This window comes from Nothobranchius furzeri, chromosome 4 (genome assembly GCF_043380555.1).
Source record: "Nothobranchius furzeri strain GRZ-AD chromosome 4, NfurGRZ-RIMD1, whole genome shotgun sequence".
NCBI lineage: Eukaryota > Metazoa > Chordata > Actinopteri > Cyprinodontiformes > Nothobranchiidae > Nothobranchius > Nothobranchius furzeri.
Genome location: NC_091744.1, coordinates 64,460,302 through 64,471,652, shown reverse-complemented (window position 1 = coordinate 64,471,652; position 11,351 = coordinate 64,460,302). Strand labels below are relative to the sequence as shown.

At 39.1% G+C, this 11,351-nt stretch overlaps 2 protein-coding genes across 2 annotated transcripts; both read right to left on the bottom strand.

Moving 5' to 3' along the window:
- Positions 1 to 126: 126 nt before the first annotated feature.
- On the bottom strand, positions 127 to 1,616 carry arpp19b (cAMP-regulated phosphoprotein 19b). Its single transcript, XM_015964235.3, has 3 exons — positions 1,442 to 1,616; positions 947 to 1,069; positions 127 to 861 (listed from the first exon to the last, which is right to left on the bottom strand). The coding sequence occupies exons 1-3, from the start codon at positions 1,481 to 1,483 to the stop codon at positions 712 to 714; spliced, it is 315 nt and encodes a 104-aa protein (XP_015819721.1). The 5' UTR covers positions 1,484 to 1,616; the 3' UTR covers positions 127 to 711.
- A 2,235-nt stretch (positions 1,617 to 3,851) lies between these two features.
- Positions 3,852 to 10,466, bottom strand: rsl24d1 (ribosomal L24 domain containing 1). The gene is made up of 6 exons (XM_015964234.2): positions 10,308 to 10,466; positions 9,278 to 9,391; positions 9,130 to 9,202; positions 8,970 to 9,033; positions 8,743 to 8,828; positions 3,852 to 4,210 (listed from the first exon to the last, which is right to left on the bottom strand). Exons 1-6 carry the CDS (start codon positions 10,386 to 10,388, stop codon positions 4,134 to 4,136), a joined length of 495 nt encoding a protein of 164 aa, XP_015819720.1. The 5' UTR covers positions 10,389 to 10,466; the 3' UTR covers positions 3,852 to 4,133.
- Between the last annotated feature and the right edge of the window lie 885 nt (positions 10,467 to 11,351).

Here is an 11,351-nt window from a genome sequence, read left to right as displayed (position 1 = left end):
TTGGCTTGTCTTGGACACAGGAAAAAAGGTTGCGAACCACTGCATTGGGCAAGCAAAAGTTATCCAACTGTATAAGAAAATTAAATATAAATATGTGAGAAAGACAAAAAATACTTTACAGGAATGTTAAATATTATGCAAAAAAATTTATTTACATACAAAAACATACAGTGTTTGAAGACTAAATGCACATGCACACTCCAGACATCCTGGAAGTTTCTTCTCATGAAATCCCAATCAAAATTCTGTCAGACGGCAAAGAATATTTCAGACTGCCAAGATTCTCACAGAGACAGCAAATATTGCTTGAGAGGAACAAAGGTTCATTACTTTTAAGGCCATTTTTAAGGTTTGGATGAGGTAAAGTTCAGCAGCATGTCATTGTAAATTAATGTTATGAACTTGAACTGAAGTTTTTTGCACTTTGAAGGCACATAATTTTAACAGACTTTCAAAATAAAAGACGTATTTGCAATGATGTGAACATCCGCATCAGCTCTGTTTTTGCTATTAGACAAATATGAAAGCACATAACCCTTAAAAGCAAACAATTTGTTAAATCAAATCTAAGTTTATATTTTAGCAGTCAGTTAAGATCTTGAAATGTTTGGGGGGATTGTTAAGTCACAGTTTGTCAATGGCAAAGGTAAAAAAAAAAAAAAAAGCAGATAAGTTTAAAGTGGGAATGGTAGCAAAGCTGTGAAAGTGATATCAAACCGCTAGTTTGCTGGCCACTATGGAAGTCTTTCTCTGAGGCAGGTCCTGAGGTGTTGGAATGTGTCCTCCTGTGATCTCAGTCTCAGGTTTGTTCTTCATTTTAGCTTGGGCCATGTTGTAATCCCCAGAGTCAAAATACTTTTGCTGGACAAAGAAGATGATTAAAAGTAAGAATATTAAGTTTTCACATTGTAAAATGTCTCAAATGATGACTACATCAAATACACACCCCTTTTTGAAGTCTTTTCCTGAAGAGGTCTGAGCCACCGGGCTTGGCCCCTAGATTAGGATACCTGGCCTTCAGTTTAGCCACTTCTTCTTTCTCAAGGCTGATGACTTTGTCCTGCATTTCCTGTTGGCATCAGGACAGTGTGCATTCAAAACCAAACATAATATCTAAACCGGTTTCTAACACTGCAATGATTTCCAAAATAAATTCGCACACACATTGTCCCACAAGTCGTCTTGTAGCATGCGTGTTAATACGGTAAACAGACAGCTAAAAGGAAATATAGCCAGCTAAAAAACGCTCATAACTGTGCTTTTGTTCGTTTAGACAGCAACTGTGTAAAAATATTAAACAGTAAGTAGTGGCAATTTGGCTTCACAGCAGTAGCATCATTGTATAAATCAGTCAGAGGTTACAGGACAACTAGCTTACGGTTTGCGGCTTATTTAATTTTCTAACAACTTTTAGATTTACAGTTGCAGGTCGTTCACTTACCTGTTCCTCCAAGGTTTTCACGCCTTCAACACCCTCAGACATGGTTGTGCCGAAGTCTTGAATCAGTTCACAGGCTAGCCGAGGATAAAGCCGTCCAAGAAATGCAGCTAGCAGCTAGTGTCAGGGTCAGGAAGCCTGTGTAGCAACAGGGCGAATAATCGATGCCAGAGCCACACAGGATTTGTCCCCTCCCTTGTGCCAAAAAGCTGCCAAAAATGATTAGCCACCGCGGGATCGCGCACGGTTAGGGTAATTGCATTTCTTGACGACATTCCCCAGGATTTCGCCTTAAAACTCGGCATATCTAGCAATATGGACACTGAGAAAGCAGAGATAACCTCGTCCGGTACTTAAACAGATGTTTATCACGGATATTAGTTTTTTCCAGTTCGGAAGTTGTTTTAAGTGTTGCTATTTGTCTTAAACGTTCACAATGAGCATATATTAATCCTTTTTGTAATATTTGCGATTGAAAGATGGTTTGTGGTAAGAACTGGCTTTCTTTATGTTACAGCCTTGATACTAAAAAATAAAGTGAAAAATGGCGCCCTGTATTGAATGTAAAGTCAAAGTTGTATAAATGGAAATACACAATTCTCCAGCGATGATCCCCCCCCTCCTTTCTTTAGTCCACTTGACATGGAGCCACAGTTAACTAGTTTGGTGCATTTTTACTTGAAAAATAGTATTTAAACTGATCAAGCTTTGGCTTTACAATGAAACTGTGTAGGTTACTATCTATACATTACTTTGCTCTATTTAAAAGTAACAAGATAAAAGCACTTCAGCACATAAAATTAAGATTGTCACTTGCCAAATAGTGACTATACCCTGTTTACCTATAAGAAACGCCTCAAAATATCTTTAAATTCTTTATTGATGATTTAATTGTACACAACAAAAATGGCATTTTACTTGCCAAAAGTGACTGAATCGCTGTTTTTCATGGAGGCTAAAATTGACCAAATAAGGGTTTTATGTATTATCTGTTGATGTTATTGTACTCATACTGTCTACTAAACACCCCCAAAATGGCAAAAAAATAGATAATTTCCCTTGCCAAAAATTGATTACAGGGTCCTGGTCACCAGTAAAGGGTTACATTGACCTAAATATTACTTTATTATCTCTTGATGTTATTAGTCCCATCACAGGATGATGGGGGGGGGGGGGGGGGTGTCTACTGGGAATACCACTTGAATTTGGAGTACCAGGACCACAGTCCCTGTATGATTAGTGTCAGAGCTTTGCCCAGTGAGTCACACTCATTTCTAGTAAGGGTTGGACTCCGCCAAGGCTGCCTTTTGTCACCGATTCTATTCTTAACTTTTATAGACAAGATTTCTGCACAGTCAAGGTGTTGAGGAGATCCTTTTTGGTGGCCTATCAGGTCTCTCCTTATTGCAGATGATGTGGTCCTGTTGGCTTCATCTGATAGTTATCTCCAGCATTGACTGGAGTGGTTCGCAGCAGGGTGTGAAGCAGCTGGGATGAGAATCAGCTCCTCTAAATCTGAGACCATGATCTTGTCAGAAATGGGTAGAATGTCTTTTCCAGGTCAGGGATGAGGTCCTGCCTCAAGTGGAGGAGTTTAAGTATCTCAGAGTCTTGTTCATGAGTGAGGGAAAGATGGGAGTACAAGATCGATTGGGTACTTGGTGCTGCATCTGCAGTGATGAGGGCAATCAACCCGTCTGTTGTGGTGAAGAGAGAGCTGAGCTGGAAGGCAAACCTCTCGATTTACCGGTCGATCTACACTCCTATCCTCAGAAAGAAAACTAGCTTTTAAATAGCACCCCTCATGATAAAAACCATGAGGCACTCATCTACGGTCACAAGCTTTGGGTCGTAACAGAAAGAATGAGATTGCAGATACATGCGACCAAAATAACTTATCCGCACGGGCTCTCCCTTAGAGATAGGATGAGAAGTTCGGTCATCTGGGAGGGGCTCGGAGTAGATCTGCTGCTCCTCCACATCAAGAGGAGCCAGCTGAGGTGGCTTGGGTATCTAGTTAGGACGCCTCCCTGGTGGTTTTCCAGATCTGTCCAACTTGGGGGAAACCCCAAAGAAAGACCCAAGACACGCTGGAGGAACTGTTTCTTAGCTGGCAAGATAATGTCCTGAGATTCTCCCGAAGGAGCTGGTCCAAATGGCTGGGAGATGGAAGTCTGTGCCTCTCTGCTTAAGCTACAGCCCCCCTGGACCCGACTACAGATAAGTAGATGATAATGGAGGGATGGATAAATAAGATTTTATTTTAGTATAATACATGTTTCAAAGCCACAATTTTAGGTGTTTTCATGCCCAGTTTAACAATGTATGCCTTTTTAAATTATTCTTAAACCTGCTTGAAAATTTAAAGATGGCAGCAAACCTTTAGAGTACCACAATCAGAGAAAAACAAAAGTCCTCGAAAAGTGTCATTTTATTTGTGGTCAGTAAACGATTGACAATGTTTATGATGTTGTCAAAAAGATGCATGAGCAAGTGAGTTATTTAATCACGAAAGCTAGTTATTCACATAAGAACTGGAAGAAGGGATTTGTGGGGTCAACATCTGCACTCACTACACAATCTTAAACTCAATGCATTAATTTGTCTATTCTGTTTATTAGCAATATGGATTCCAAATGAGACTGAAAACCAGTCCAACGTGCACCAAAGTGCAAAACAACATTTAGGCATGAGACTAAATATCATCATCCTCCATTTCCACGTCTTCTTGTAGCTTCTGCACCATCTTGTCTTCCATCTGTTTGGCTTTTCCTGAAAAACAAGAAAAATGCAAAACACTAAAATCACAGAATTCTAATGAGCCAAGTCATTTTGGCATATTTTTCCAAATGAAACAGCAGTTTAAATTACGGTTTCACCACTAGATGTCGCTGGGGTTCTGTGAATGCCTTGGAACTTAGTTTAACATGTCTAAAGTATTTTAGTTTTTGTTTTCCATGCATTTTGTAGGATTTACAAGCGCACAAAATTAAAACTACATTTGAATAATTCAGTTTTAGAGCGCTATGATGTCATTTCATGTTCCCCTTGGCTCAGAAAATACAGTGGGGCAAGAAAGTATTTAGTCAGCCACCGATTGTGCAAGTTCTTCCACTTAAAATGATGACAGAGGTCAGTAATTTTCATCATTGGTACACTTCAACTGTGAGAGACAGAATGTGAAAAAAAATCCATAAATTCACATGGCAGGATTTTTAAAGAATTTATTTGTAAATCAGGGTGGAAAATAAGTATTTGGTCAATAACAAAAATTCAACTCAATTCAGACCTTCTCGAGAGCAGTGATGTTTTGGGGCTGTCGCCGAGCAACACAGACTTTCAACTCCCTCCACAGATTTTCTATGGGGTTGAGGTCTGGAGACTGGCTAGGCCACTCCAGGACTTTCAAATGCTTCATTCCTTTGTTGCCCGGGCGGTGTGTTTGGGATCATTGTCGTGTTGGAAGTAGGGTTGTCACGGTATGAAAATTTAACCTCACGGTTATTGTGACCAAAATTATCACGGTTTTCGGTATTATCGCGGTATTTTTTAAACGGTGTTGCATATGTTCAGAAAGCATTGATAGTCCTGTTCTACACAAACTGAAATAGTTTTGAAAAGGTTTAACAGTGTTTATTAAACCTAAAATAACACAAAGCCTTAGCAAAAGTGCAACTTTTCACAAGTAAAGGAACAAATAGCTTCTTTTTCTGGAACATGTTACAGTAGTCAGTGCAGGTTTAAATTAAACAAATCCAAACATTCAAACCATAAACAATATGTAAACAAATCAAAGAAACACCACTTGTTTTCTCATATACTTGTTTTCTTCATTATCAAAATGAAAATCTAAAACTCCAGTCCACACTTGCCTTGAGCACTGTACAAGTCAACCTTAAAAAAAATGTATTTAAAATAAATAGCCACTTTAAACAAATTACTAAAATAACTACTACACTATGTAATCAAATCCAAACGTTCAAGTATAAATGGCATTGAATAAGTAAACAAATCAATGACAAGGAACTAATTGTATATTTCTCTTCATCATCAACAAATAAGATGCTTCATCCAGCAACAGGGTGTCCGTGACACGGTTTAAATGCTGGCAGAGGGCGCTGCGGCTGCAGTATATAGTGACTCGTTGCATTCTCCCTCAACCAAAAGTCCTCACGTCATGCATTTAAGCTAAAACGCTAATGTTAACTTACCTTGCACTGGCTGTAGAGACGTGGGTGATGGTCACGCAGATGTGCCATTAGATTTGAAGTGTTGCTGCCTTCTGCAGACACTTGTTTCCTGCACGTTCTGCAAACGGGATAGCCGTCTTCTATTAACTGTCCCTCAGCATTTTACAGAAATCCAAAATATGACCATACTTCCAATTTAGTCTTCTTTGAGGGCTGATGGATGTCCTGGGCGCTGCCGTCTCCTCCTTCGGCCATTATTTCAGCTTCAAAGTTTTGGTGCCGTTGCAAACTAAAAAGTGTGTGTGCGCGCCGCGGGAACTTCAGCTGAAGCGACGGTGGCTGATAAGGGTCATCGCGCCGAAACCGCGGCCACGGTAAACCCACCGAGATAATATAGTTTTTTTAAAAACTGGACGGTTATTTTTATTGTCAACTTTTTTACCGGGGTTTACCGCTATACCGGTTACCGTGACAACCCTAGTTGGAAGGCCCAGCCACGTTTCATCTTCAAAGCTCTCGCTGATGGAAGGAGGTTTTGATTCAGAATCTCACGATACATGGCCCCATTCATTCTGTCCTTCACACGGATCAGTCGTCCTGTCCCCTTAGCAGAAAAACAGCCCCAAAGCATGATGTTCCCACCCCCATGCTTCACAGTAGGTATGGTGTTCTTGGGATCATGCAACTCAGTATTTTTCTTCCTCCAAACACGACGAGTTGAGTTTATACCAAAAAGTTCTACTTTGGTTTCATCTGACCACATGATATTCTCCCAATCCTCTGCTGTATCATCCATGTGCTCTCTGGCAAGCTTCAGACGGGCCTGGACATGCACTGGCTTCAGCAGTGGAACACGTCTGGCACTGCAGGATTCGATTCCCTGCAGTTGTAGTGTGTTACTGATGGTGACCTTTGTTACTGTGGTCCCAGCTCTCTGCAGGTCATTCACCAGGTCCCCCCGTGTGGTTCTGGGATTCTTGCTCACCATTCTCATGATCATTTTGACCCCACGGGATGAGATCTTGCGTGGAGCCCCAGATCCAGGGAGATTATCAGTGGTCTTGTATGTCTTCCATTTTCTGATAATTGCTCCCACAGTTGATTTTTTCACACCAAGCTGCTTGCCTATTGTAGATTCACTCTTCCCAGTCTGGTGCAGGTCTACAATTCTTTTCCTGGTGTCCTTCGAAAGCTCTTTGGTCTTGGCCATAGTGGAGTTTGGAGTCTGACTGTTTGAGGCTGTGGACAGGTGTCTTTTATACAGATAATGAGTTCAAACAGGTGCCATTAATACAGGTAACGAGTGGAGGACAGAAAAGCTTCTTAAAGAAGACGTTACAGGTCTGTGAGAGCCAGAGATTTTCCTTGTTTGAAGTGACCAAATACTTATTTTCCACCCTGATTTACAAATAAATTCTTTAAAAATCCTGCCATGTGAATTCATGGATTTTTTTTTCCACATTCTGTCTCTCACAGTTGAAGTGTACCTATGATTAGGGCTGGGCGATATGGCAAAAATAGAATATCACGATTTTTCCAATATTTTATCACGATTTTGATTTTATAACGATTTTTTATCCGTGAATAGCATAACTTCAATTGCGTATTAAAGAAGAGAAACATTGAATAAATAAACATTTATTCATATTAGGGGTAATCAACACAGTGCTAACACACTTATATTTTAAACTCACACCAGAGATGATAAAAGCCCTGAGAGAAACAATTACAAAAATCAGTTTTTCTCATTTTTCAAGTAACTTAACATAAATTAAAATCGTAAACATATTTAAAGTGCAAACATGTCAATTGCAAACGTATTGTGCAAACATTAACTTGTTCAAAATACTATGTAGCTCCCAGTTGCTCATGTAGTGGATAGTTAAGCTCAAATACGGCTCTGATGTGCAGCTGGACCAGAGATCGCTTGTGGTAGCAAATAACTGCGCATTCTGAATATTTTCTGCAACTCTCACTTTGCATTCAGCGTACATGCGTGGAATGGCGGTGTTAGAAAAATACTTGCAGCTGGAAAACTTGTAGCGCGGATCCAATGTTTTTATCATTTTCTTAAGTCCCACTCCTACTGTTCGCACGGGACAATCTTTAACCAAGTGGTACGTCACTGCATCTGTCACGCTGTTTCATCGTCTGCTGTCTCTGTCGTAGGGAGTGAGTTTTGTGAGTGTTTCTGTTAGCGTTTGCTGCCTGAAAGCAATAGCTGCTGCCGCTGTAGCCGCAGGCTTTTTAGCTTTAGCTGCCAGCTGGCTCTCAATGTATTGTTTGGGATGCCTTCTTTTCAAGTGATTAAACAAGTTTGTGGTGTTTCCATCACTTACCTTGACGCTCTCCTTGCAAATGACGTTTCGCTGCTCTTTGTCATCTGGTGAAAAACCAAACCAGTTCCATATAATGGACGAGGCGTTCCTCTTCGGAACGAAAACCTCGTTGTCGCTCTCAGCCGCGGCCGAAGCCATGTTTGTTCACACACAGGTGAAAACAAGCGGGGCACTAATATATTACTATGACTCACTCTGATTGGTTAAGGGTCAAACAAAGGCGTGTCATTCGCCGGAGGTAAGTTCCCTTTTCATTCAGAGGCAGAATTTCAACAGCAAAGCTGTGAATCGTGATAAAAAGGTCTCTCAAAAATGACAGACCGTCAGATGTGTAGATCGTAAAACGGTCTAAAATCGTCATATCGCCCAGCCCTACCTATGATGTAAATTACTGACCTCTGTCATCATTTTAAGTGGGAGAACTTGCACAATCGGTGGCTGACTAAATACTTTTTTGCCCCACTGTATTTATTGATGCAAACAGACAATATTGTGCCAATTAAGACCACTTAAGATGAGAATTAAGTACTTTCAAGTCTACCAGTGTGCGTACTAGCAGGCCAAAGCGGCGTTCCTTTATTTTGTAATTCCTATATTTGATCTAAACTGAAGCAAGTAAGCCAACAATTTGTACATCATTAATGTCCTTTTCTTTGAACAAAGGCTGCACGTTGAACAAGTTCTGTTAAATCTGCAGTAGGATGCCTTATTAAATCAAATTCACATGATTCTTCAAATATAGTTTGACCAAGAAATAATTCTGATGCTGCTTTACCTGCATGGGGAGCTTTGATGAGGTGAATATTCTTCTTCACTTCGTTGATGGCCTCCTCCTTCTCCAGCTGTTTGCCCTTCTTTAGTCTACACAGAGCAGAAAAAATTATCTGTAACCCTTAAAATCAAAGATGCTTTTAACAAATCTAAACATAAATGTAACAACATCAACCAAACTAATGTAAAAGACCCTTGAAGATTTATTCTCCTTAAGAGACGAAAAGATACCTGTTCATGATAAATCTCGCCTGTCGTTTCTGTTTTATCTCCTCCACTCGTTTCATTGCCTCCACTGTAAAAGTAGTAAAACAGTGAAACATGAATATGCTGTTCAGAAGGTCAATAGCATGCTTCCATCCATATGCATGAATAAGAATTAATAAATTACCTGTCTTGTCCCAAATTCCTCTGTTATATTTCACTGGAATATTTCTGCGCTTCTCAAACTCCAAAGAGTTGTCCTGGAAGAAAAATTTGTTTCGTGATTAAAAAGTGCATAAATTCAGAGAAGCCCAAAACAAGAATAAGCAGCTCACCACTGTCAACTCTTTTCCGGCTGATTTTCTGAAAGCTTTGGTCCATCTGGTCTTTCTTGGGTTTCGTTTCTTTGTGAAGTTCTTTTTGCATTTCGATCTGCAAAATCTAAACATCTAAGAAAAAATAAAAACACTTAAATTCAGATTTTACTTAGAAAAATGTATGTCAATATACACATGATGACTTTTTATGTGGTACCAATAACAATATATCCCATTATGTTTTTGGATCAAAATACTTTAGCTATTATTTATTACAATCATGCGACATTAGCCAATATTTACAAACAAGTAAAACGTTTTTAACTGTTTAAACTATAGAAAAAAGATGCACTAACAAAAAGCAAGAAGAATATTTAAATTAAATAGAATGTTGATGTTTGCATCTGAAACGGATATAAAAAACAGCTGCTAGACAGTGCCTTTCTAAAAATACAACATCCAATCACGGAGGTTTGTGAGGGCCATTGCCACCTGCTGAGGTAACATTTTCTATGTTGAATGAAAAGTGTTTTACAAGTCTAAGTGAAAAACCTTTAATACAAGTTACAAAAGTTTAGTTCAACTGCAGTCTGTCATTGTAATGAAAACTATTGTTAGAATTACAACGTATATGGTAGACCAAAAATTAAAATAAAGCGCAAGAAAAAAAAACGCATCACAAAGGCACTGAATATAAATTTGAAGATGATTTAATTGATGACGTTTAACTCTAATCACTCGTCATTACATCTTAACAGCAGGGGGCGCCCTAACACTATAGTAAACAAAAATGAGGCCCAGAAGTTTTATTTATTCCGTAAATGTTGATCGAGTTGAAAACTCTTAAACAACATTACTGCGATTTGGTTCAAATCTGATTTGTTTTCTAATTTTTTGATAGTTCTCGCTATCTCGTTATTAAGTTTCCACGTGATCGATTCGTCCACGTTATCAAGCTAGCAATAGCAGCCAGCTAACGTTCCCTTATTAGAAACACGAGCGTTTGCTAAATGTACAGTATTAATCTGATAAAATGACAGCTCTTTACCTTGCAGTCGTTTCGAACAAACATCACGCCATGTCCAGGGTAGACCGGCCCAGAGCAGAAATAACACTTTTCGATACGCATCTTGGCAGCAGAAGAGCTGCGCGTGCGGTTAATGAAAACAAGACCGAGCCCGTCCCAGGTTTCTTCTTCTTTATAAAATGGCAGCTAAAGTCTCTGTTACAGTTCTGCTGCCCCTGGTGGTATCTTAAAATTATTTCATCCCTGTATTTCTGTTTTAACATTAATAAGTACCAAAATATATTAGATAATTGAAAGTACATAGATTTTCTTGTACTTACGTTAAAAGTGACAGTATACTTCAGTATAAATATGACTTAGTCTGTAAATATTTGCTTAAAATTGTGTCTATTGACAGTTTGAAATCCATTTCTGACAAATTTGCAATAATTGATCTTATTTAGAATATTGCTTAAAAAATTTTGAAGAAAAAACAAACAAAAACCCTAAGAAGTCTCAACAAGGGCTGGATTATATAGAAAAAAAGCTTATCAATAAAACATCATATTATGATCATGTTGACCGATATAAATAATTATTGATAACTATATGAATAATGTCAAAAATATATTTGAAGTGCAGCCCTGGCCATCTTAGGCCATTATTTTATGACACAACAAGTTGGTTGTATTACCAGGCTTGTTTTTTATCGATTCTCTGTTGCAAACCACCGTTGTTTGTTTAATCATGAAAATATTGCCACACCAGTGAAGTACTATAACCTTTTTTGGAGACAACTTCTTCCGCCTCTCCTTGCTACATCTTATTGAAGTCACATTGCTGTCTGATTAGGTTTGAGAGGGGAGGGCTTGGTGATGTGTTTTTATTGGTTGGGTATAAGTGATGACTAGTATGAAGCTAGCCATGGACGGAATTTTCACTTTAGAAGTGTGTGTGTGTGTGTGTGTGTGTGTGTGTGTGTGGGGGGGGGGGGGGGTGTTATCTTTGCAGTATGTTCTAATGGGAAACAGGCTTCAACACAAATGGTTGTTTTCTGCTTGGTCCTAGAGCTCAACCAGTGTCAAT

Excerpts from the sequence above, each read along its gene's own strand:
- arpp19b (XM_015964235.3), bottom strand. The coding sequence starts at position 1,483 with ATGTCTGAGGGTGTTGAAGGCGTGAAAACCTTGGAGGAACAG. Across the intron at positions 1,070-1,441 it reads TGAAAACCTTGGAGGAACAG|GAAATGCAGGACAAAGTCAT; the intron begins GTAAGTGAACGA and ends TGATGCCAACAG. Across the intron at positions 862-946 it reads GGAAAAGACTTCAAAAAGGG|CAAAAGTATTTTGACTCTGG; the intron begins GTGTGTATTTGA and ends TTCTTTGTCCAG.
- rsl24d1 (XM_015964234.2), bottom strand. The coding sequence starts at position 10,388 with ATGCGTATCGAAAAGTGTTATTTCTGCTCTGGGCCGGTCTACCCTGGA. Across the intron at positions 9,392-10,307 it reads TTGTTCGAAACGACTGCAAG|ATGTTTAGATTTTGCAGATC; the intron begins GTAAAGAGCTGT and ends ATTTTTTCTTAG. Across the intron at positions 9,203-9,277 it reads CCGGAAAAGAGTTGACAGTG|GACAACTCTTTGGAGTTTGA; the intron begins GTGAGCTGCTTA and ends TTTTTCTTCCAG.